Source organism: Pezoporus wallicus, unplaced genomic scaffold (assembly GCF_028554395.1).
Source record: "Pezoporus wallicus isolate ANWC-B61680 ecotype Strahan unplaced genomic scaffold, APGP_CSIRO_Pwel_v1 contig_227, whole genome shotgun sequence".
NCBI classification, from domain to species: Eukaryota; Metazoa; Chordata; class Aves; order Psittaciformes; family Psittacidae; genus Pezoporus; species Pezoporus wallicus.
Genome location: NW_026635704.1, coordinates 3,966,325 through 3,992,776, shown reverse-complemented (window position 1 = coordinate 3,992,776; position 26,452 = coordinate 3,966,325). Strand labels below are relative to the sequence as shown.

At 39.4% G+C, this 26,452-nt stretch overlaps 1 protein-coding gene across 1 annotated transcript in view; it reads right to left on the bottom strand.

The window, feature by feature from the left end:
- PIEZO2 (piezo type mechanosensitive ion channel component 2) overlaps positions 1-26,452 on the bottom strand; it is a 295,110-nt gene that overhangs the window by 6,312 nt on the left and 262,346 nt on the right. Inside the window, exons 38-53 of the mRNA XM_057397456.1 lie at positions 25,829-25,995; positions 24,474-24,649; positions 18,289-18,456; positions 15,321-15,710; positions 13,695-13,953; positions 12,999-13,181; positions 12,333-12,585; positions 11,477-11,609; positions 10,872-11,019; positions 10,542-10,756; positions 8,278-8,436; positions 6,777-6,924; positions 4,135-4,323; positions 3,614-3,706; positions 2,321-2,493; positions 479-595 (exon numbers count right to left, since the gene is read on the bottom strand). Coding sequence (XP_057253439.1) covers positions 479-595; positions 2,321-2,493; positions 3,614-3,706; positions 4,135-4,323; positions 6,777-6,924; positions 8,278-8,436; positions 10,542-10,756; positions 10,872-11,019; positions 11,477-11,609; positions 12,333-12,585; positions 12,999-13,181; positions 13,695-13,953; positions 15,321-15,710; positions 18,289-18,456; positions 24,474-24,649; positions 25,829-25,995 — 2,971 coding nt within the window. The remainder of the gene's footprint in view (positions 1-478; positions 596-2,320; positions 2,494-3,613; positions 3,707-4,134; positions 4,324-6,776; positions 6,925-8,277; positions 8,437-10,541; positions 10,757-10,871; positions 11,020-11,476; positions 11,610-12,332; positions 12,586-12,998; positions 13,182-13,694; positions 13,954-15,320; positions 15,711-18,288; positions 18,457-24,473; positions 24,650-25,828; positions 25,996-26,452) is intronic.

The window sequence follows — 26,452 nt, the reverse complement described above, 5'->3', positions numbered from 1 at the left end:
CAGATGTTACCCTTTGACTGCAGTGATTTAACGCTTCCTTGCCAATATAATACTATTTAAGAATAACAATGAGAAATACAGTCTGGATGGTTATTTCGAACAAAGATATCATCAATAAAACATCCTCAGATCAAGTTGAACTAAAGTAACTAAAAGGAGAGTTTAGATGTGAATATACTGTACTGAAATTGTGCTTATGCAATAAAGAAACGTAACTAATAGCTTCACCATGCTTGTTGGTGATATTCCAAAGTTCATGGTCTTCTCAGCCTATATTTATCATAGGGAATAAGCTTTTACCTTGAATGTTACTATTATGTGTCTTCAGTGTTGTTGGCCTCTGTGAACAAGGCTCCAAAGTTATTAGAGGTTGACAGATGGGCAGACAAATGATATAGTTGCAGAAGCCTGACCTCCTTAGGAAATTAGGTTTAATAAGGGAAGGCTTGCATATGAATAGCCAAAGAAAATAACTTACACCTTTTCCAGTTGCTGTCCAGACATCATTGTAGCAATATCTCTTCTGGTGTTCTCTGGTAGGACAAAGGTAAGTTTATCTGATGCTATTTCAGCTTTGGCACCAAGGGTGAGATTTCTGTTTTAAGTAAAAGGGAAGACACATTGTTAACCTACAATGAGAACATAACCTAAACACGTGCTGGCTGAATGCTAGAGCTAGTTGTCCAGATAGTCTAACAGTACTGACCCTGTCTATTCCAGTCTTTGCTAAAGGAAGCATCATAGTATCTGTACCTGAGATGGTGCATTTCCCCACAGAGGATACATAGCATCCTCAAAGGTGTATTTTTCTAACTGAAAACGCTTCCTATGCTTTTATTACAGGAAAATGATGACCGACAAAAAGAATTTTGTTCAGTATGTCAGTTGAAACAGAATGGGAAAGGGAGCGTGCGTGCTCTGACTTTAGGCAACAGGACTGTGTGTTACCACACATTCTGTGCCAGAGCAGGTAAGGTTGCTGCAGTAAGCTACAGCTTCCCACAACCCCACCTCAGCCTTGTGCCGTACCCTGCTGTTGGGATGCAGCAGTTTGGTGAGGGATGAAGCTCTGGCTGCAGTGCCCTGGCAGATGATGTGTGAAGGTGCTGTGTGAGTGACAAGAAAGGCTCATCTTAGAGTTACTTCTTGTCTCCTGGCCTAGATGAAAGACAGAAGTTTCTCTTTATGGAGAAAAAGTGGAAGGTCACTGTGGTAAGTCTTTACCACTTTCAGTCATTTATGGTCATAATATAATCCACAGGATATAATTTGAGGGTGAAAAAGGTCTTTTTCAACTGGTGTATGAATGTTTGTAGTTATGCTCAGAAATGATGGAGTGATGTAATACACTAGCTAATACTGTAGGCTTCCAGGAAAATAAGGAGGGTCAAATAAAGTTGAATTAAGGGTACAGATTCCTTAGAAGACTGGTTTTGACTGTGGAAAGACTGATCCAACATGTTCAGAGCTCCCACAGAGATTCAGCTGACCTCCTTCTTGTGCACAGACTTGCTGAGGATTGCTGTAACAATCCAGCATCTACTTCTAACAAAACAGGTAGATACTATGGCTGCAAAGGTATTTCATTTCCATGGAGTGATGACTTAACTCCAGTTTAATCCAGGATCCTATCCGGCAGACATGAGTCAACAAACTACCTCGGTGACTGGGTATCCTCTAGCCTGCATGCAACTGTCTTATGTTCTAGGCTGTCTCTATCAAAAACATCATTGTAAAGTAATAGTTCTCCAAGGCCGAAGGAACCACAAGTAAACAGGCAAAGGTCTCAACAACATGGATCTGCGCCATTGTTATGGTACTTGCGTATATGTGTATTTTTAAAAAATAGTTTGTGTGAGTTCCAGACTCTCTTAGTAAGAGGACCAAGCACTTTTGTTTGTATTTCCTTACTGTTTTTCTGCCTTAACTAGGTCTAAGTATTCAGTTCCCATAAATGCTAGCAAGGTTGCTGTTTGGGGCAGTTTATTTAACATCTCTATCTGAAACTGGCTAGAATATTCTTACTTTTCCTTCCCTCCCCTCAAGTCCCATTGAAAACTCCACCCTGCCTTTTAAATAATGTACTTGGATGTTGCTTTGCTTCTCTTTTTATTTTTTGAGAACTGCAGGCAACAATTTTTTCCTGGGGAGCACAGGTCACTTCTCTGTGTCTCTCTCTCTCCCACTTCCAGTTTTTTTTTTGCTCTGCCGTACAACAGAATTTACTGAAAAAATAAGTAAAAAGTGCAGCGTGGAACTGTTCTTCTGAGCAAATGCTTAGCAAGTAATCTATCAACCTCATAACAGCCATGCTAATTACCTTTGAATGCTCCATGAAAGAACTACAGTGAACTCAGCTGAAAAATCCAGCAGTCCCTGTATCATTTTCTCTCTACTGGGAGGGCTGATGGTCCATAAAGAGTTTGAATTTCCCTCTAAATCTGCAAGAGTTATATCTTCTTTTCCATAGCCCTCTAGAAACTGCAAAGCAGCCTGTAGGTGCAGAAGAGGAAAAGAAAATTTAAGCGCGGTAATATTCAAAAGACACAGACCCACATCTCCCAGTCAGGCAGGATTGTAGCTGATTAATTGTAAATGCAGTGGTTTGCACTGATTATTTTCCTCAGGTACCACCTGGGGCTTTAGATGGGAAGGGGATAAAAAAAAGTATAGCCAAGCTAAGAAGGTGAAATAAAAATGGCCCTGCTCTTTAAAGAATGATGGCCACACAGTCCAAAGGGAGTCTGAAAGTTCATCACGTAACCTCTGTACAGTCCATCTAAATTTAAGTTAAAATTTAACTGTCTTTCATTAAGCATCTTTCTGCATAGAAAGATAGCTGCGAAGGATAAGGTGACTTGAAACTAACAACTTCAGAAGTGGATCAAGATTACACTATTGTTGCTATAATATGGGCTATTTGCTAGGATCTAATATAAAAAAAAAAAATTAATTCTTGAATAGGTTAGAAGCAAGTTCTTCTTTTAAAGTTACATCTGACCAAATCCCAGTTACTTTATTAATGCAACAGCTTCTACTAATTACTAGTCCTTTTCCTGTAGAAACTTGTGATAACTTTGAGCATGTTGCACCATGAAATAGCGAGACTATGTTCAAATATTTATGTCTTGAGACTCTGATGTCAAAACTTTCCATGTGATAGACAGTCTTTTGACTTCACCACATCTCACTGGGAGGTGAAAATTGTGTGTGCAACAGGAAGGAGCACTGGGCTTAAGAGACCCAACACTCTTGTCCCTACAGCATGTTTGTTTTGGCAATACACAAACAGCAACATGTCTACTGAAGGTTTGTGTCATTTAAAGGAGAGGTTTTTATTCAACCGACAGAACAACTACTGTCTTCCATGACTTTTTGCAAAGATGTCTCAATTAACAGTAACTTGTCTCACCATAGTTCAGCCCTGTCCTGACAAATGATCTGTCTGAACCTTTACTCATGCAAATCCTCTTTATGGAAACATCTTCCAGATGATGGCATCACTGCTGACCACTTAAAACTACATAAACAAAACTCACAAAAGGCCTCCATTTCCTCCAATTGGAAACATGCATGGATTTTTAAGTAATGAGGTATTGTACATTTCACTTACAGTGTTACCCCTATAGCTTCCCAGAAACGCATTGAAACCAGTCTGATTCAAATCCTTGAGCTGACTCTGTTGAGCACTCATTGTAAAAATAGGCTGGAAAACAAAAGAACATAGACTTATCACAGTTACTTCACATTAGCTGCTACATACACAGTATACAGCATCCTGTGCATCACAGTCCAAGACTATTATGGCACTCAATTCAACAGGAGAAGGTTATGATCTTATTCCACTGAGAAGCAAACTATGTCCAATTATCTTACATTTACCATGTGGACCTGTAGGCAGTTATTTGAGTGTACCTTATATAGGATAATTTATGCAGATTCCCCTGCCAGTAGGTTCTAGTTTCAACTTGCAGATGAAGGTAATATTTTACATCAGTGATAAACTAACATGTTTTAAATGCAAAAGGGATCATTTGTTGGAGCTTGAGTTCAATTCACTGAAGAGAATAAGAAGTAGCACAAGGAAATGCAGAGCAAAAGCAGAGTTTGCTTTTAGTCTTTCTTCTTTTTTACCTGATAACCTCCTAGAGTTATTGTGATTGATACATCTAGAGGCTTGTTGGTGATGCCTGCAACAGATTTGATTAAAGACATGAAGAGCAGTGGGAACCAGACAATACAAATCAGCAAGACGATAATCATGCCACCCATTCCATACTTCACAACTTTCTTTTTCTTCTGGCCTCTTGGTTGGGGATATCTCTGCAAAAGCAAACAGCAACATGGTAATGTCTCTTCTATCAGAGGTACACTTGGTATGATTTGATGGGTAAATGTACAATGATCTTAAGGCTTCTGATCTTCTGTGGTAATTTGCTATCCATTGCCTCGCAGGTTATTTTGAGATTTTTAGCCAAACCCGCACAGATGCTGCATTTCTGGTGACAACAGTCAAAAGTGCCAAATGAACCCAGCCAAGTGGGTGTCTGGTGTGAAAAATATTGTAAACCTTTGTGATTTTGGTTCTTCACAGCCCTAAAGAAGGGAAAAATTGAGTACGGTAATTGGAATATTTTGTCTGAATGAGTGCAAGCATGAACTCACAGGAACCAAACATAAAATAACAGCAGCAGCAGTGACACAACAATCGATTCAAAAAAACTGGGAATTGGGAGTGACCCAATTTCTTTATTTGGCCTTCCAAGTTTTATCTCGAAGGTCCTTAAGGCAGAATTCCTCTCATAGAGCTTGAAAAGCTGCAAACTGTATTTCAGGGGAAAAAAAAACAATTGTTTGCCAGCAACTGACATGCACAATCAGTCGGATTGTCTGATATTGCACTACCTCCACATTTGCTTCGCACTTCACATACAGTATTCATAAGAGTTGTTCACAGACTTGATACTCTGTTTCTAGGGAATCCCGCACCAACTGCAATTAAATAATGTTTAAAGTTTTGTTGCTCTTCCTAAACTCTTCACACTGCTGATGTAACATCCTTCCTTTTCTTAGCTTCTGAGACCAAAAGCGACATTGCTTTAATCCTTCTCTTTTCAAAGCAGATCACATGGAATGTGTTCTGCCTTGTCCCTCCATCTGCTATTGGCATCATGATTGCCTACTTTAAGAGCTTCACTATCCACAAAATCCTGCCTTACCATCACTGTAATTTATTTTGGTGCATTCTATTATAAGATTTAACTGTACAGTGTTTTAGGATCCTGTCTTTCACACCTTGCATACTGCATGTGCAAAATAAATATGCACTGTATTGCACTGAACCTCAAAGACATGCCAGGAATCTGGCTTTCAGGAAGTCATTCTTGCTTTACAACATGAATCCATAACCCCTAGGAGAATATTAAATTTGTAATACAATGCTGTATTTAAAACAAATTAGTTACTTTTCAAAAGCAGTATATCAAATCATTTGTCTTGCAATACTGAGTGCTGTTTTCATTAAAATATATCAAGATCAGCAGGGGTACATAAATATATTTGTCTGTTTAAGATCAGTTCAGACACCTTTAATGATGTTACAGAACAGCTCAGAGGGCCTCTAGCAGTCAAAGTGCTTAGGCATATCACTCAATGTGAGGACAGAGAATCAAAGTACCTTGAACAACAATCATGAAATCAGGGGCAGTTATTTTGCTACATGGCACTAGCACACACAGGCTAGGTTAGATGTGGAAATCTTCCCATATCAGATATATGCTATATATAATGCAGAATGATCCTTTTGCAGTGTAAAAAAATGCAATGAGGTGGACAAAGTAGAACTGGATTATTATTCCTCTGACTTCTGAAGCCTCTGATGACATTGCACTCATGGCAAAAATGGAATTCATACAGAAAAAGCCCATATGCAAGATTTGTGTGCATAGCAGCTCTGAGTTAATCTAACTGACATACTTGGAAAATAATTGCCATTAAGAGACAGGATTATAATAAAAGAAGAAATACGTCAGTAACACTTAAAAATTCAGCTGTTTCATTGCAGACATACAGTTTCTAGCTGGCTGGGTCACTCTTAAAAGAATGCCTAATTTCTTTTTCAAACTGGCAAAATAAGCAAGCATATGGTTGCAATCTCTGTAGTGGTTATAAGGAATTCAGAATTTGCAAGTTTAATTTGAACTGAAGTTTACATGATTTACAGAGACTGAAATTTCAGTCAGACAAATGGTGGGTTTATCTGGCCTGCAGTTCAGTCCTGGGCTCTCCTGAGGTAAAGGAGCCAGCTGAGTTCCCTCTGCGATCACATGAACCAGTTGTCCCTGGGACCTACACTGTGGAGGCACAAGCTCTGTATTCTACTGACCTTTCTCTTCAGCTAGTTTCCCTGCTACTGAAGGTTACTCATTTAGTTGTTATGGTCAAAGTGAGCCTGTGTGAACACCGGGACTTTGAACCCGGTCTTGAAAGTCAGGCATGCAATTAAGCTAGCAGGCGTGGGCTTGTGTAGTTCATGTTAATGGTGGAAAAATCAGCTATTCACAAAAGAGAAGCCATTTGAAATTTCACTTGTGGTGACTGCCAGCTAACATAAAGTACCCAATAGCCTGAATATTTCTGAACATAAACACCAGGTGTGTCTTCTAACAAACCGTCTTTGTGGTGGATTTCCCAATTGTTCAGGGACTCATGATTATTTCTCTTCATTTCTGCATGGGGGAGAGAAGGCCTGGATCACTCATATGGGGCTTCCTTACTTTTTCTGACTCTCGCCAACACTTCAGGATGAATATATGAGCATAGATGTCTTCAACACAGATCCAGCTGGAAAGACTGAGCGTGGTATCAGTCCAAACCCAGTCCATTACTGCTCTCAGCTCAGTCAAAAATGGAACCAGGCGGAACCTAAAGAATGAGCAGATAACTCGTCAGAAATGGGGGGATCACATTAAACAATCACAGTGTGTATATGACAAGAGGGAGAATTAAGCCAATGTTAAAGGACAGTTTAATGGAAGATTTGCAGACACAAATACAGTCATATCCTGAGACTGCACAGCTAGTACGGGGTGGTGCCTTTTTGCCATAGCTCATGTTCCTCTAGATCTCTTTGTCAGGCCATAAACACACTTTTGCATCATTACACCCAGTAATTGTGATTAAGCCATTGATGGAATAGCACAAGAGAGACTTTCTTGTATCCCCAAATTCCTCTGACCAGGAAGTGGAGTAGAGGAACATCCTTTCCACAGGATGGTGGGAATTTGTTTTATACTTCCTTATACCAAGTGGTGCTTGGCTTTTCTGCAGGAGGTGGGCAGTCAGTAGCTGCATGTGGAACTGGGCTTTATGACTCCTGAATAAGCAGCAGCATAAGGTGGGCTAACAGGAAACCGACATGCATACAGTAGCTCTTCAAAGCGCATCGTTCCCTTTACCAGTCCCACACTTTTCTGCTTGGCCAGGTCACAAAGAGTATTTGTTTCATATGAAGAAAGCTTTCCTCTGTAACTTTTCCTACTGGAATGCAACAGGCCCATACTGCAAATACTGAGAAAAGGCTAAAATTATTCCAGCTTTTCTGTGAAATATGTATATGCTTTGAACTGGCTTAATGACAACATCACAGCATAAGTGGAGGGTGGGATATGCCTCCTTAAAACCACCTTTTCCTCTGAGGTGACACTGTGCCTATTACTTGCACTAACTCTCCTAACTCCTGAAGTTTTAACGTGCAGCACTTCTCAAGAGATGATACGCTAAGTAAACATTTTTTGATGTGTATCTTTTATTTCTCACGTGTATTGTCTTTCACTTTATCCCTCTCACCTGCTGAGGTACAGCCTGTCGACCTGCTCCAAAGATCAATTTGGGATTTGATCCCTTGCTACCTTTTAGGACTGCAAAGCAAATAACATTACCTGTTTACAAGAACAATATGTACCCCCATCTGTGTTCACAGAGAGATTTCTTAGAAGTGTTAAAAATGTCTCTTCCGTAGGGGCCTGAATGGCTAACTGGTACGTCAGGCTTCCGGATTCAGAGTGGGAGACTGAGTTTTCTGAAATTTGCATTCCTGAAATCGATTTTTTTGTGTGTGTGTGCTATAGAGGACACAGGGCATGTACAGAGTGTGCTGTGCAAAACCTAATGTCTCATTTCCAGCAGCCTGTGAAGAGAAGTCATGAATAACCACAACATCTCATGATAACAGATCCTTATTTCACAAAAGAAAGAGGGTGATAGGTTTAGACTTACCCTTGAAATAAGAACAGGTTTACATAGTTGTAACTTTTTGTGAGGAAGTTGCCAAGAACACGAGTTGGATATCCGCAGCGTATCTGATATGCTGATAAGCCAAAATAAACACATTTCACAAAATACCAGAGCTGGGCAACTGTGTTCTGGCTAAATTTCCTGTAATGGAAAAGATAGATAAAGGAAAATTATGAGTTTTGTATCTGTGTATGACCAGATTAGCTTGAAATGTTTTGTGCTCCTGGCAGTTCCCCTTTCCTAAGATCCTGTGAGAAGCCCTTTCTTTCCGACCCTGCTGTGCAGGGTTAAAACAGTACTTGAAAAGACACTGGATGAGAAAGTCTATAAACAGCATCTGTTGTCACCTCAGGGTCACAGGGGAGGGACTGGGAATAGGCTTCCTGAAGAGTGTAGGCTCTGGGGCAGTGCCCTCTCGCTCTGGATGCTAGGGATGTCTTGCTGCCCAACTTAGGCCAGTTTGCCCTCAGCCCCCATAACAGTGCATCCTGCTGTGAGCCCTGGGTAGATACTGCTTCTCTTGGCTTTTCAGAGGGCTGACATTTGGACTGAATCTAGGCAGCTTTAATGGGTACTTGTGTTCTCAGGGGCACCTCCAAGGCCATGAACTCATACAGGAATTTAAGTTGCTGTGATTTCTGAAGATCATCTTTTTCACCCTCTTCTGCTTGAATCAGGTCTAATGGCACCAAATTGTTAGGGACCTGCCCAGTTGAGTTTTGAGCACCTCTGAAGATGGAGATCCTACACTCTGTCTGGGCAGCCTGCTCCAGTGTTCGACTACCATCATTGTGAAAAGATTTTTCATCATATCTAACTGGAATTTGCCCCTTTTTGTTTTCCCCACTGTGTGGCCTCTTCTCCTATCTGAAAAGAGCTTAGCTCCTTCTCAGTGCCCTCTTAATAGGTAGCTGAAGACAGCTCTTCACTCTCTTTTCCAAACTTAACTAACCCTCTTCCCTCAGCCTCTCCTAACATATCATGTGCTCTATTGCTCTGACCACCTTGATGAATATGTGCCACTTCTCAATGCAGTTCAGTAGCATGGTGGGACTGCAGGAGATGCCTCATGGTGGATCTGTGAGCCAGTCATGATCCAATATTTTCAATTAGTTCCTGCAGGATTATTTTCATTAGTCAATTTGCAAGGGCTTCTAAGAGTCAGCCTGACTTAGAGGATACAGATGGTTTCAGATGCAGATTTGAGATTAAAAAATTGAAATAAATTGTATAAAAGCACAGAAAATGTAAAAACAATTTTATTGTCTTTCAAGTGACCAAATCAAGCCAAAAGTTTCACATCAATGCACAGTAGATAGGAGATCCACTTGAAAAATGCATTTTTGTTTTACAAGTTGGGCAAAATAACTACTGCACTGAGGAAAAAGAAAACATTTGTTTTGAGAGGAAATGAAACCTTTCAGTCTTTCTTTACACCACACACCTATTTTGTTTTTTTTTCCCAATAAAATAACTTGACTGTTAATGAAGAATAATGTGCCCAGGTGACACACTCATTTCAATGGAGTGATGTAAATACTTCAAGGCAATTTAAAATTGTAAATAAGAGGGGAGTTAGCACTAAAGAGGGAACCTTAACACCTCTGCAGTGCAGACTGAGGTGATAACTGCCCTGAGCCATGCAATGAGAAATGTTAGATTTGAGGGTGAACCTGATCAGGCATGTGATACAAGACTTCATGCAGCAGGTGGCTACCTCCACTTCACCTCTAGAGCCATGTGGCAGGAGCAGGGGAGGAGAACTTTTGCTCTTCAGAAGAGGCATTGGTTTTAGACATTCCTCAGTGTAAGGAGATTTAAATCCACAGTTCACACATTCCAGGAAAGTGGTAAATTATAAATTACGCTGAGAGAGACATTTTCTACTCACTCTTCTAAGCCAGCATGCAGCAGTCTTGGGAATGGGGAACAGAATCAGAAGCCAATATTGTCTCAGCTGAGTACTCTAATCACTCAGTTACAGGCAAGTTCTCTTTCACCTGCTTGCATTTTGGCCTAAATTGAGAATATTTCTGTACATACTTTATATAATTAATTCTTCCTTAAACTTATGTTGGCAACAGTTACTGCTGTGGACAGGCACTCCAACATTTTGCTTAGGAACGAGACCAAGAAGAATTCTGTTTGTGATTCCAAAGCTTAGCTATAACCATCCCAGATTTAAATACAAACAACTGGTAGAACATCAGTATTCAACCTGTATTGTCTGATTATAAGGGTTGTACCTTTCTGTCACTCCAGGCAAGATAAAGAACATCCAGAAATGTATTCCAAAAACAAGGATGACCTGGAAGATGACCTTTCCCATGACAGTCTTTTTGAGGTACAGTGCTCGATCTACCACCATGGTACCAAACTGAATCAGCACCATCACCAAAAATGCCTCTGGGACCTGGTCCTCTGATAATGAAGAGGTGATATCTGCTGCTGCAGAGTGTTTCTGAAAAAGAAAACATAACAGAGTGGTCGAGGAAGGAGGACACTCATATGATACTTAGCATCTACAGCATGTAAATCCAACTGAGGATTTGCAGATAGACACCTTTGTGACATACCCCAAAAGCCCAAAATCCAAACACAATGATGATGAAGTCCACTGTATCTGCGAGGAACATCAGCACATAAACATCAGTCACTGCACTGTAGTCTGGATGAATAAGATTGTAGAAGAACTGTCTGATGGGCACATAAACCTGGAGAGTCCTAAACCAACATAGACCGAAAAGTGATTTAACAACACTGTAACTTGCACTGAAGAAAAGAATGGCTGGGTGTGATATGACTAATGTTTCTAAAGATAACCAAGATCTACTCTGCTAGCTTTCACAGGGCTTTGCAGACACCAGTCCTTTGTTCTGATTGCTTCTAAACCACTGTATTAGCACTTGTTCAGTAGAAATACGCATAGCCTACCAAGTTCACACAGGATATTTAGCTTTTTTATCAGGCAGATGCTATTTGAACAACTGCTGATTTGTCTAATGTTCAGCTGGTGGGACTTGAGTAAAAGCATCTGCATACAGTGAACTGTATATGTACCCATTCAATCCCTTGAATTAACAGAAGTAGTATAGTAACCTGCTCTCTTTAAAATTCTGATTTACTCCTTTACTGTTTGGACCCTTTTTCCCAAACCCACACAACTCTTCACATTGCTCACTTTTTAATTGTAAAGGCCTTGGCTTTGATCATTTGTTCTCGCAACTTTTCCATAAGAAGCTCTTTTCTAGATTTTTGCTTGATGCTTAATACACTGCTTCCTTTCTGGCTGCTGTTTCGTGTACTGGTACTTCCTGAAAAAAACAGGGAGGAAAAGAGAAGATAATTCAAAATCAAAGTTTAAATACAAAAACTAGAAGGTAATAAATCTTTAGACTTCCATCCTATATATGAGTCCCATATTTGAAAGAAGCTTTAAAATGAATTCTTACGCTTTTTTTCCAATATGGCAAAATCTTGAAAGCACCCAGTAAAGGTTTAATCACTGGCAGATCAAAACTTGATCAACAACTATAAAAAAAGAAGACTAGTGACAAAGGCAAGTATTTGAGTGATCTGACTCAGTCATTTCTATTAGTAATATATACATTCAGGCTAGAGTAAGCCCGTCCATTTACAAGATGGGATAGGTAATCTGTTTCGATATTCCTAATCAAGTATGATCAAATGTAGATATGAAAAATACATATGCTTTGCATTCCCTCTAGCTGGAGATTATGCTGAACCAGAAATTCTGGATGTGGGCCACACTGAGCATTCCTTTCCCAGCTTTTGGATAATGTAATTTTCAAAACATACTGAATCACAAAGTATGGCTCTCCATTTGAACTTTAAGAAGGCTTGGAGTATGTTCAAACATGAGGATAGCTTGGTTCATATCCTATTTCCTCACTGAGGAGCAGCATCATTCAATAGCCTCTGGGATCTCCAAAGCAATTGGCACAAGGTTTCAGCAGGATGATCCTATGGGAAATTAATATTTACTCTTCAAATCCTAGAAATGCCATGACTTTTACCTCTCTTAGATCTGTGTGAGGAGAAGCTGGACCTGTGCGAAAGCTGTGATATACTGCTAGAACTCTTCCTCCTGATGGCGGTCTGCTGCTCAGGGAAGTGGACATGGATGGATTCCACTGATGCTGCAAGATTGACAGATTTCAAAGAGGCAGAAGAGTCTCTCCTGCCTCCTGTCAGGGAAAGCTCATCATCAGTATCCTCTTTATTACTGGAATTGTCCCCTTTCTCGTCTTCATCCCATAATCCATGGCACTAGTGGGAAAAAAAAGAGCATTTCAACCTTGTATTTCTGTCACGGTATTTAACACAGGCATTGTTAAGCTCAGTCATGTGTTCACAAGGATGAAGAAAATTTCATATATATCATAGAATCACTTAAGTTGGAAAACACCTTTAAGATCAACAAGTCCAACTGTAAAACATAACATTGCTAAGATGACCATTAAACCATGTCTCTAAGTGCCACATCTGCATCTCTTTTAAAATCTCCGGGGATGGTGACTCAACCACTTTCATGGGTAGTTTGTTCCAATGCTTGGTAACCCTTTCAGTGAAGATTTTTTTCCCAATAACCACATAAGTGACTGTCCTGTACCACCAGTGACTAAAAAAAATTAAAACTAAAAATTAAATATGAAATAAGAAACTACCAGAACTCAGATTACCTTTAAAATGGATCTGTGGAAGAATAAAGCAAGGAGCTGAACAAGATCATAGTGCACATAACCCTCTTTTTTCTCAATGCCAATAATATTGGGTGGATGGTAAGGTTTATCTTTTGTGTAATCCACATGTTTATTCCAAGGAAAGAAGCCAAACTGGAAGAAGTACTTGATGACAATGGCCACCTGTTCAGAAACACAACACACTTGGGGTGTTTTATAATCATGGCACGTATGAAAGCCTTGTGACATTGAAAGGGGAGAAATATGACTATTTGGGCAGTTTTATGAGAAGATAAACAGGGTTGTTCATTGCTACAGAGAAATAACAGTTCACATTTTGTCAGTAATAAAGTCAATCAACATTATCAACAGATAATTCTCAGAGGTACCTGAGATGCCACAAGCACTGTATACTGTCTCTTGATTACCAATTACATAGTAGGCATTTGCAAATGGTCTGTTCTCGTGATAACTGCTTTACATGCCAGGAAGGATATTATTACTCATTGCAATGAATAAAATACAAACAAGACCATTTTATGCCACAGAAATTGCCATGGACTTTATCAAATATTCCTATTAATATGAAGGACCAAAGGCCCCTGATTCTAGAGATCAAAACCAGAAACGACACCATACAAAGCTCACAACTCAAATTTTCTGTGCTAGACATGGGGTACAAAACCAACAGCATACCTCTGTGTAGACAATGGCTGTCATCCAGAAACGTTTGCTTGGCCGAGGCACAGACAGCATGGCCCAAAGGAATATAAGGATGGGAAGCACCAGGGTTATCATGGAGGCAGAGATCATGTGATTAAGGATGATCACAAAATAACACACCATTTCTGACCGGGCCACCAGCGTATTGTACAGAGCATAAATAAGAAGCAAGACTCGAGGCTGACCAACATAGAACTTCTCTGACTCCTCCAGCTCATCATCATGAAACATCCTGTGTGGAGGAGAGTACAGTAAATGAAATTAATTTCACAAGAGCTACTTTTTAAATTGCTACTATTTTTCCTTTTGAAAAAGGTATAAAATTTTGCTCCTGAGTTCTATGAGAAAAAAAAAAAAAGAAAAAAAGGAGATTTGGTATTATAATCAAATAGCCTGATTCAAAGCTCAGAAAACAAGAATTTCAGGCAAAATAACTGTTCTGGTTTTCACTTTACTCAGAGAGTCAGCCTGACCCAAGATTTTCTACAAGAACCACTTCCCTACAGCTGCCCAACCAGTATATATCATGTAAATCACACCACGCTGGTGTGGCCCTGTCTGGATACAGATCTAATTTATTTCCATAGATGGGAATTTGCAGAAAATCCAGAGATCCATCAGGAGTTGCATGTTATGAATACTCCTGTGACATAAGATTAGAACGTAATAAATGCCCTTGAGCATTAATGTCTCCTATCTTCTCCCCTTTACCTAACTCATATAAATATAAAAGGCAGCAAGAAATGATTAAATGCCTTTCAGATTCATTCCACAGTTCTCTTTGCTTAATCGTAAGGAGTGCCTGGCCTGAGAAGAGATCTCACTGAAAAGCAAAAATGACTTTGGAAGAACAGGATAAAAGACACTGCATCTACAAAGTCAGATCTACGCAGCCTCTCTCTCCAGATGCAGTCCAGATGCAGGCAATTTCTGAAAGTTATTTCTATGGTTTCAGAATTTGTCCTACATTCAGGGAAGCTCTCCTCTAGCTGAGTCAGACCAGAAAGAAAAGGAAAGAAAGCAGAGGCACCATCCCCACCTCAGTGCTGGTTGTGCTACTGAGCACAGTGTCTGAGAAGCAAAGAGGGGATCATCCTATCCCTTATGAAAGTAGTTAGCAAGGTGGTGTCTCTACATAGCCCTCAGCTCCTACTGACTTAAACAAAAACTCTGCCAGAGGTCAGAGTTCCCCTTACAGTAATCCAAAATAATTAAAGGAGAAACGTTTTCCCAGATAGCCCTGGAGGAAACTTATTTGAAATCACAGCTGCCTAGAGTAGAGGAGCCCTCTCCACAAAGATGGTTTAGAAAAGCCCTTGACCCCATGACAGGTGAGCTCAGAAATCCAGTGCTAATTGGAACAATGATGTGTGGTATCTGGGGAGAAAAAAGAGTCTTTCCAACCTGAATCTGAATAATTTTAGAAACCTGTAATTAGAACAACTGCACACACAGGAAATGAGCTTCTTAAATCAAACTTAGTGCAAGGCCTGTATCAGAAACTGGAGGCTAGTCGGAGACAAAAAAAACACCAACCCAACGTAATGACAAAACTTCACAGGCTGGAACCAACAGTTTTTCCCTGTCAAAGGTCCTTACTTGTTCAGAAGCAGCTCACTAGCCGTAAGCTCGTGTGTCAGTGGAGGGAGAATCGTGTCAAGTTTGTCCGTCCGACTATCGTCTGGGCTCACCATCATGAGGCTCTTACCAGCTGAGTCATCTGGGGAGCCAAAGGGAAGGTGTTCAAAGCTGACAGCTTTGCTATAGGAAGGTGGGGCTTCTGCATTGCTGTCCATAGTGGAATACAAAGGCACATCGGTATCAGGAGTATATGCAGCTCCTTCTGAACCCAGGCTATAATCTTCCACCTCCTCTTCCTCTGGCCTTGATGCTGAACGAGGTCCTTCCTCTTCATGCTCCCCTTCTACCTCCTCAATGGTTTCTGTCGTCCCCTGACGAGAATAGAGCATGGTGACCTGTGTAGGTTCACTGTCAGAGACAGACAAAGAGAGAGAGCTGAGGCTTTCAAGGCTCACCACCAAAAAAAGTTTGTTAACTGTACCTTTACGTAGACAGCTGAGCAACCCCATTGTGTTCCCAGGCCTTCAAAAGTCATATAATCTGGTAGAAAATATATTATCATGATCTCCTTTTACATAGATGGACCATCTGAGTCCATCTGCCCTCTGAGTGACATCCCAGGGAACTCATGGTGATTCATTACCTTTTCACCAGCAAAGGGAAAAATAACATCACCATCAAGAGAAACTACACTAACTTTCTGAAAGTAGTTCAAACACTGTGGCCAGAATCAGGACTTGCTATTACATCTGCTTGAAGCATGCTCTGTGGTGAATGATAGGCAGCGATAAGGTTCCCTCAAAACATTGTGCCACTGTATGGGTGCTGTATGCAACTGGAACTGAACACACATATCAACTCTGATTCAAAAAAAAAAAAAAAAGAACAAGTAAATTGCTAACATGGACAAATACAATCCAGATTACAAAACTGTTCCAGTAAGAGGCTATTTTGCTTACCTTTATATTGTCCTATGTTCTTCAATACAGTTTTCTTTTTTTACCTTACCTGCCTTTTCTTCTGTGTGTACCTATTTTCTTTTTCAACTGTTCTTATTCACTCTGTTCAGTTCTCTACTTGTTCACTGTACTTTTTCTTGGCTTGGCACAGAAACAGGGAATCACAGAATGTTTTGGGTTGGAAGGGACCTTAAGAATCATCCAGCTCCAACCCCCCTGCCACGGGCAGGGACACCTTCCACTAGACCAGGTTGCTAAAGGCCACTTCCAAGGTGGCCCTGAACAGTTCCACGGATGGGACAGCCATAATGTCTCTGGGCAACTTGTTCCAGTGCCTCACCACCCTTACAGTAAAGTACTTTTTCCTTATATTTAATCTAAATCTCATATTTAATCTAAATCTCCCTCTTTAAATTTAAAACCATTACCCCTTGTCCTGTCACTATAGGCCTTTGTAAAGAGTCCTCCAGATTTCTTGTAGGCTCCCTTTAGGTACTGGAAGATGCTCTAAGGTATCCCCTGAGCCTTCTCTTCTCCAGGCTGAACAAGCCCAACTCTCTCAGCCTGCCTTCACAGGATAGGTGCCTTCCTCTGGACCCGCTTCAACAGGTCCCAGAGCCGAATGTATTCCATAATCACTGTCTTAATGCTCTGTGCTCTGCAACAGTCTCAGCTGATGTAAACTCATGCAGCTTGGTGACTCCAGACGGGAATCTGGATACCATAACTTTAAAAATATTTTCTTGGCTTTGCTTCCACTCTTTTCACCCCTCACAAGCATTTCTGTATCTCTTCCCCCAGACAACACTCTTTTCAGTCTCAAATCCAGTCGTTCTCCATAGGTTAGACAATAGCCATCAACTTAGTGGTTTTTGTTGGATTCATGTCTTTCAACAGAGATAAAACTAGATTTCATGTAGCTCTTATGAAATGAATGGGGCCATGTTTGCATCTAAAGTACAACCTTTTAAAGAAATCTGGCACTGGTAAACCTGGCTTGCCCTCTCATCTCCTGCCAAAATTGAAAATTAAGTTCCATCTCTTTTTCTTTTACACTGCATCCAAACTTATTGTGGTTACATTAGATCACTTTCTTACTAGCAGGCTTTTGATTAGAACATGTAACACTATTATTAGGATCTGTGTTTTGATGATTCATGGTAGCACACATCCTGGTTAAAAGGCAAAAACCCTAAAATCCCTACATGTCAAAGCTGATCCACACCAAGAATTTGTAGAACACTTTAACCATTGAAAAAGAATGATATAATGTGCCATGAAATGTCATATTTATAATGTTTATAATGGTAGTTGAAACTACTGTTTCCAAATGTCATGTAAAACCCTGGGTTTTACCTGCTAAAAAGTGAGTGAATGGCTCTGAACAGTTTTCTGTTCCACTGAATATTAATAGCATTCACTATGATTCTATGATTCTATCTTTTCACAGCTATTTTTCCTTTCTTAGTTCCAACACCTTACAGACTGCAAATCAATAGTAAATGATCAAAACATATTTAGTAATCTTTCCAATATGGGGAAAACAAAAAATTGAAAGAGCAGTGCCAGTGTTTGCCTATCTTAGTTTCTAAAATTAGACACTTAAGTCCGTATTTAGGATAACTGATTAGCTGAGAAACTTCACTTCCAGCTTCCAATTTTAACATGAACAACCATCATCTTGGTAACTGCAAATCAGACTCCTTTTTTTTTAGCTGAATAAATACAGATTTTAGCCTGGTTTCAGACAGTCTATGTATTGTAATGGAACAACTTTAAAAAATACGTGAACTAAGGATGGAAAACAAAACAAGAAAGGAATAAGAAGTGAAACAGCAAATGAGTCTTAGATTATGACCCTAACGTTGAACCTCAGAATCATGCCACAACACAGAAGGGAGTAAAGCTTCCATTAACCATGCAAACTACTCTGAACACCACGTATCTGCGAATGCATATTTATGTACACTGCAGTAAGTATAATGGTAAGGGTAAATGAGTGAACAAAGCATGCATGAGTTAAGCACCTTGACACTATACTGCCACTGTCAGCTGATGAGGAGGACATATCCATGCTCTGCATTTTACGAAGCCTAGGTCGAGCGCGCTCACTTGTTTTAGGAATAGTGTCTGGTCCATCTAAATCATCAAGGGTTGACTGCCTTGAGAACAGCATGGTTGCTTCAGTGTAGCAGCTAGCAGCGCAAACAATTATAAAGACAGTGTTAAATACAAAATGATATTACCATACACATGGTTCATTAAACAAATATGCTCGCCATGCAGCAAAACATTGACACACATGAAAAAGGTTCAGAGAGAAGATAAGGATTTGTTTAGAGTTACTATATAAACATGCTTCTATGCACAGATTGCTTATGGTCATACTCATATAGGGGCTATAGAAGGCTAACAGCTACTTATTCACTATTCAAAGAGATACGAAACCAACATGATGCTCTACATGCTTTCCAGGGCACCAACTTGCATATATGAGGGCTTTATTTTCCCCTAAAATTTCCAAATTCCACAGAAAAGTTTTGGGAAGTGTCCTCCTCTGTACAAATTCTATTTTTTTAATGATATACTGTGCTGAACCTTTTTACACAGGTACAAGCCAATTTCCTAAAAGAGCCTTTAAAACTGAATAAGCTCATATTCCACAAATAGAAAAATAGCTGTCAGACATTGGCTAATCCTCTTTCCAAACCAAAGAGCCAAATCGGATATGTTACTTAGCCAGTAGATGCATGCCAAATATAACCTGCTCTGCATGGCATGTCTTTTATTTTGATATTTAGTAGTAAGTCCCAATGAGTCTTTCCAGAAGATTTCATTTATTTCAATCACAGCTTAAAAACTATTTCAAAATTCGTAACATGCATATCTTGATAAAAAAAAATATAATAAACCCTTATCTCCTTTCATTTATCAAATACAACAGGACACAAAAGGCATACACCATACATTGATACATTTATGTGTTATTGAAGAAAAGAAGAACTAGATGAGTTATGAGAAAGAAAGTACATAATTAAATACAAGCTTATAACACAGCAACAGGAAAGAAGAAAATACATTAATGACATATGGTAGGTAGAAGAATTATTTCTCTCATAAAATGCAGATGTCTATGAAATAAGTTGAGGGACCTGGTGTTTTAACACATGCAGTGACCTGCCTGAGTCTCTCAGATAGAATGAAAAGAAAAAGAACCCCAAAATGCAAGAATTTACACACTACTTTTCTTCTTTTGAGTCCACCTGTGTTAAACTTGAGCAGTTTCAGCAGGGGATTTGCTCCCTTGGCAAGCATTATGTTTGTCCAGGGTCAGTGAGAATTGGGAAAGAGGTCAGAGGGAAGTGCAATGTCGTTTTCCATGTTACTTTGGTCTAGCTAGCTTAAAGTGAGAAAAAAAGTCTGCTGGCATGAAGTGACATTTTACAATTGTTGCCTTAAGGAAAATGGGTAGGAAAACAGCAAAATATGTGAAGAAGCTTACACTCACTGATGGTCTTTTTTTGACAGAATGGGATGAGGCTAAATGCATACTTTGTGAAGAGAAGAAAAGCATCACCAAGATACCAAACGTAATGTGAAATACTTTCCTTAAAACCAGTATTAATGGCAGGGCCCTCTATCCTGCCAGTTCATTTGGCCAAGACCCTTTACATGCCACTTCATTACTTCTGTGTGTGTGCAAAGGCATACAAACATCCTCCAGACAAAACCTGGAGGGCTGCCTGCATCTGCAGGGTTTTGATGAATCAGCAAATGCTGCTTATAGGAACAGGAGATCCACCCTAGAGGCCTGATTCAGAAGCACAGAAATCGGTCAGAGCTCCATGTTACTGACTCCAGGGTGTCATGAGGGAGCAGGTTTCCCTTGCACATACACCCATGGTGTATAGCCAGGCTGTACTATCAGTGAGGTTTTGGTGCTAAAATACAGGGAGATGGCAGCAAGTAGATGATCTGTTTTTGCAAGTAGATGATCTATTTTTCTCTTTCTGTGTGTTACGATGTTATCCACATGGTATTTTACCTCTCAAGGGCTGAGTTTATTCTTTTCAAGAGCAACACCTCTTACTAAGGTGTTGAAGTATTTTAAATGCAGACATAGTTCAGAGTGAACCTTCCAAGGGCCTTAAGCAGAACAGCTGTTAAAATCGAAGGAGTACATGCCTGTTCATATATTTTCACTGAACGAAACATACACCAGTTTCCTTCCAAAACATGTGAATTCTGACCTGGGTCCCAGAAAAATCAAAGGAAAAAACATCTATTAATCCCACTGGATAAAAAAAACATTTGCCTACATGGAGTCCCTGCAATAATTTGGCTTAAAGCTGTTTTAAATGAAGGATGAATGCATCATCATCAGAATTACTGACTGAGCAGCTGCTCTCTATCCTTGAATGCCAGGAGATGTGTATGAGACGACACCTGTAGTATCATCTGTATATTCTTTATGTACTTTAGGAACATGCTTCCAAACACGGAGGAAATGCAAACACCAGTAAAGTGGAGAGATTTACACTTAGCAAACCTGATGACTCAGTCATTGACTATCACATAAATTTAAGCCAAGTTTATCTTCCTGAGTGACTTTTCAAATTTGTGTCCTTGGAGACCTTGAAAAGCATTAGCTTCTTGAAATCATCCAAGCACTAGGTATTTTAAATTGACTGCTCATTAAAAGCTCAAGTTCAAGCATTTTCTATAAAGTTGATCAGGTATCCATTTAAAATGGGGATATATATAGCAGAGATGTTTTTATCCTCAGTGAGCGGGAAATTTCTTACTTTATGACTTCCTTTTTGCTAAACAAATTTACCCTTCCCAGAGAGTTTATTTGTTTAAGTGGTGACTTCCAAATTTTCTGGCTTTTTTTTTTTTTTTTTTCTGTTTTGAGTTACTGACTGCCATTACCTTTATTAATTATTACACTCCCCACATCTGCAGGCAAAAATCCCAAATAGCTCAAATCATTCACGCTCCTAAATCAGACCAAGATCTAGTCCCAAACTGGAACTTTCCTTTCATACTTTCTCCTGCCTCCCAGAGCAAACATTACTTCTCAGGTACTCAATACGACAAGCCCTGTTCTCACATCTGGTGAGGGAAGCACAGCTGAAAAGTAGTGTCTGTAAACACCCTGTTCGCTCTTACAGGAGGATCAGGGGATCCCTCCTTCTGCTCCTATAAAGGCCTACACACAGGTAGAGCTGGAACTGAATATGTTACTGTGATGGACAAAAGCTGATACAAACTCAACTGGATACAAAACCTTGGATATTCTGAAATCTGACTTAGGACCTGTGTCTTGCTGCTATTTCATAACCGTAGGCAATCTCTCATAAAGGCAGCCAATGGTTTTAGCAAGTTCCCTACCATGTTACTGACGTTCACAAGCTGTTTAACCTAGTAAGTAGTTCATCAGTCAAATGGAAACAGCAGGGAATGCTCTACCATGCTAGCTCCTGACCCCTTCTGGTGGCATTCCTTAAAGAGATTGTTAAAGATCAACACCAGTCTCTTCTCTTTTTGGCCCACTTGAACTTTGCACTGTGCATTTAGGATACATGAGAACATTTATACATAAAGAAAAACAAACAAACCACTCCCCCCCCCAACATTATGAATACCTCATTACACCTCTAGCTACTGTATAGAAAAAAGACTAAGAATAAATGACAGCCCTATTAAAAGAGAAAATCCCACAAAGGATACTCTGCAAAACAATATTTAGAGCTTTATCTAGGCTAAGCATGACATCCCTTGATAGGACTTACAAGGATCAGCCCTGAATTTCACAAGAAATTTACAGTTCCTGCAGCTGATCAGAAGGGTTGTTCTCCCTGAAAATTAGTGTTCAGAGCACTGAGCAGATACCTACAGGAATTTCTGTCCCAGGTACTGAGGAATATATATTATTATAATATAATAGCCCTGTGTACTTCCAGACATGCCCATCTTACTCATGGACCTAATGTTTGCTACAAAATTTTGTGTATGGCAACCAAAGAAGGACAACCAGAATGCTGGTTAGGAACCTCTGCCCTTTCCCAAAGTTTTCCATTGCAGTCCCAGATCCATGATCACAGGGATTCTTTAGATTTAATTAGCTGGGTTTATATCTACTGGAAATCATTACTTTGACATGTAAAATGTCCCCTTCCCTATAGGCAATTAAAAAAAAATCATGCCAGAAAATCACATGAAGTTTAAAACACTTCAAAATTCGAAAAAAGCTCATAAGCACTTTTGTAATTCCAGGAAGAGACATGCAAGGCTGCCCCAATAAACAGATGGCGCTATCAGTCAATCAGCAGACTCGGTTTTGCTTCCTCTAATTACAGGTCATTATTGTTATAGCAGATGTGCATAATTTGTAAATACTCTCAGTGCAAGAATATTTGGTTGTTCATTACCAGAAAGATAATTTGAGATTAGATAAATCAGTCATAATACTGCCTTGCTATTCTTTGCCAATAGGTCCTGTGACATCTTCTGAGGAAACAGAGATGACAGTAACACATGTGAAAGACTTAACTTTTTCTATTGAAAAGCAGCTCTGCAGAATCATTAAATTTCAATCTAAGTTTAAATAGAGATTTTAAATGTGTAAGTACACTTAAAGCAGTGTAACAAATGGGCAGTTATTCTGAGAAAAAACCCTGTAAGTGGAGATTAACACTGAATTCCATCTCATCGAAGAGGCAGAATTTACACGTGAAAATGACAAGTTGTTTGGTTTTTTGTCTTTCTTTTTTTTGTAATTAATTTTGGAATTGGCTTCCCTTTGCTTCTAGTTAAGGTTCTTGCTAACATGTTCGTATAATAATAATTTCTTCTGCCTATAGTAAACAATGTGACGAACCAAAAACTATTTAATGAAAGCAGGACTGATATTACTATTCTTTCTTTAGGTGAGACTGAAATTTGTTAAATTCTGCCCTGCAGATATCCAAGTGGCTCCAAGTGAGCTGGTAATAGGATTTGGCTATCCATTTTTCTCACGTCATCTGACTCCTGTAAACCTTTGAGACAAAACACAAAGGTGTTGCTTAGTTGGGTAGCTAGCCACCAAAAAGGTTTGCTCAGATTTGCCGTTTTTACTGGCGTGAACTTCTCAAAGACCACTGCGGCCCGTGAGGAGCAATTTGTGAATATTTTGTTGAAGCATAGCGCTCACAGGCACACTCTCACACTTACTTTTCAATAACATCAGAAAGGAAGACAAGCCCTCATTATTTTTAGTCAGCTAACATCTAACCATATGTCATTAGTAAAAGGTAAGCATAATTTACTGTACACAAAAACTACCAAGTTTGCTGGGAGTATCAAACATAACATGATACTGCCACACTTTAGAGAACAGGAGGCAGTAGAATGCAAGAGATTATGGAACAGCTTGATTTCCAAAGCCCTCCCTTTTCCCTTTCATGTTGGACAACTTCTGCAGTCACTTAAAAGTCAAGAACACCAGGGACATGGTGGGAACAGGCTGTCTCTGTAAGACAAGGAAGTGAATGTGTGTGCCTCTGTGTTCATGGAGCAGCAGGAGCATGCAGTAATTTTGGCAAGGGACTTGATGGCATCTGTCTTCAGAAAAGAATGAGGAAGGGCTTTTTCCTGAACTAGTATGGGTATTTGACCCACAAACTGTGTAGCTCTACTGGACTGCAAACACAGCAGTTAGGAAATCAGGCTCTTTAAATGATCTTTGGCCTGCATATACAAGAGGGGGAATTTGTTCTCTCAAATCCAGATTCTCTCTCAGTGCAAAGCCTTTTTTGATCTGTGGGCAACAGACAATAATTTATTTTACAAAGACAAAATATTTGCAATGAATGATTGTTCCCAAACTCCATGCCTGAATTCCTAAAATACTACCCCATAAGCATCCTCAGCAGGCTCTTATTTTCCATTATTTTTTACAAGATCAGAACCTCTGTTAGTGACTCCTAATTCTCAAGGAAACAGAAAGCAGTGGAATAGTCATACAGTGGAAAAGGAGCTAAGCCAACAACTGAGTTCAACACTATAAAGGAATAGTAACATTATATCAGACTTTTCACTTTTAAAATGGCATGGATAAATCAAAAAGAGGATTCAACATTGATTGGAAAGTTCATTCAGACGTTATCTAGAATTACATATATTGCATAATCCCTCTATCTTTCACAAAATAAATTTAAATCAATACCTGGAAATACTATCACGAGAAGCTGCTGAATCTAAACTATCCATTCTTTCAGATGCTTGCAAACCAGAAGCTTGACCAGGATTTTTATCAATTGAATCCAGTCCTGACTCCTTAGAAAGTTTCATCATGTGGTTCTGGTAATACAAATGGATGCTTTCTCGCGTTGGAACGTTTCCCTGTGGAAGAGAGTAGAGGTAGAGAAACATGGCAGGGGGGAGGTGTATTCTTCGAGGAACTAATTTCTCCTGTCATTTGGCAAGGAACAGATAGATAAAGGATTATGCAAACAGCTTCACAGTAAATAACGTCCCACTCATAGTTCCTTTTCAGAGTGCAAGTCAGACTCTGACTTAAGATTACCATAGCACAGTATTGAGTTTTCAAGCAAAACTGGAGCAAGGCAAGTGGTTTCAAGCAATATTTAGCCAACAAAACTCTGCTGGGTGAACTGCAGATCATTCATCATAAAAATGAGATGTGCGCTGGGACCATGACACAACCTGTATCCAACAGCTTTTGAGATATCTCTTTTACATAGCTTCACTGACTCTAAGAACAATCATACATCCTAGTAGTGGTCAGTAGCAGATATTTTAAACAGGAAAAAAACACCTAAACCAGGTTTAAGAATCTATTATTGAAGTATGGATAGAGTTGGAAATGAAAATACATGAAAAAGACCTTTACTCTTTCTCTATGAATTCAAGATCAAGCAAGTTCATGAAAGGATGGTTTTTCTGTCAGCCCAGATCTGGGCACAGAATCAAGTCTTTCTGACTATTATAATGCAATCAAAATTCTGAAGATGTGTCATAAGAATGAAAATCAGAATATTACAGCCTGTTCTTGGGCAGAAATACATCCAACTCATTCCACTAGCAGTTGCATTGACCTCAGAAGGTATAATGAGAAGACTGCTATACTTGAACCGTCATTTCTCTGACTTATAATGAACGCTTATGCAAGGATTTTTTCCAGATAAAATAATAAAAACATTCTAAGAAACTACCTGTATTTCCTTTACTAATATTACTAGTTACTACTATTTCAACTCTCTCTACTGTCCCTAATACAAAAATTTTCAAAATCTGAAGTTTTGTGAAAATAAAGTTCTCAAGAACAAAACCTGAAACTCACGTTTTTCATTAGATTTGTTTGTATATAAGCTGTGTTGCTTCTTATTTATTGTTATAAACCAGCAAGCAGTAAAAGAGTCCAGACCTATTTTTTTAATGCACATGTAAGTGAGATTTTTGTAATTTTTTTCATTAACACTGTGATCTGAAAGGACAACTTTTCATTCGTCACTGAGCTTCAAATGGCAGTAACAGGCAAAAAAAGACCAAAGGCCTTACCTTCTTAATCTCTCTGGTCAGCATACAGCGTTCGATTCTTAGGACAGTGGAGATATCAATGTGTTCTCTTGAGATGGAATTAAGCCAAGCTGTAAAACTGTCTAGTGTTGCCAGGAAAAGGACCCAAGTGAACTTCAAGATATTAAATATCCTTTTGATGATGTTATCTAAGGGAGAGGAAAAGCAACAGAAAGTTAATGAACTCAAATATCTTTTATTGTATTTCTACTAGGAGTTAGATTAATTTTTCCTTTATTATCCAATAATAATAACAATCCACGCTGCAAGACCTTGACATAATAAGGAATCTCTGAAGGCAGTTGGAAGCCTTTTGCCTATCTAGGCCATTTTCCTGCCTGTATGTCTTATCATTTGGAATCCTTTTTCCACCCTGTAACTCCCTGGTCCTGCAATTGCTACTCATATAAACAGTCCCTAATTTTACAGACACTCTAAACAGGGGTCTGCAAAATGAAACCCAAAGATCTGGACATCTCCTGAGAGCTCTTCAACATCCCCAGCTCCTTTGATCTCAACAGCCACTCAGCCAGCATGTTGAGCTGAACACATCTGTACCTGTCTTTTTACTTGTGCACATTTCTCTTTGCACAGTTTGTCTTTTGT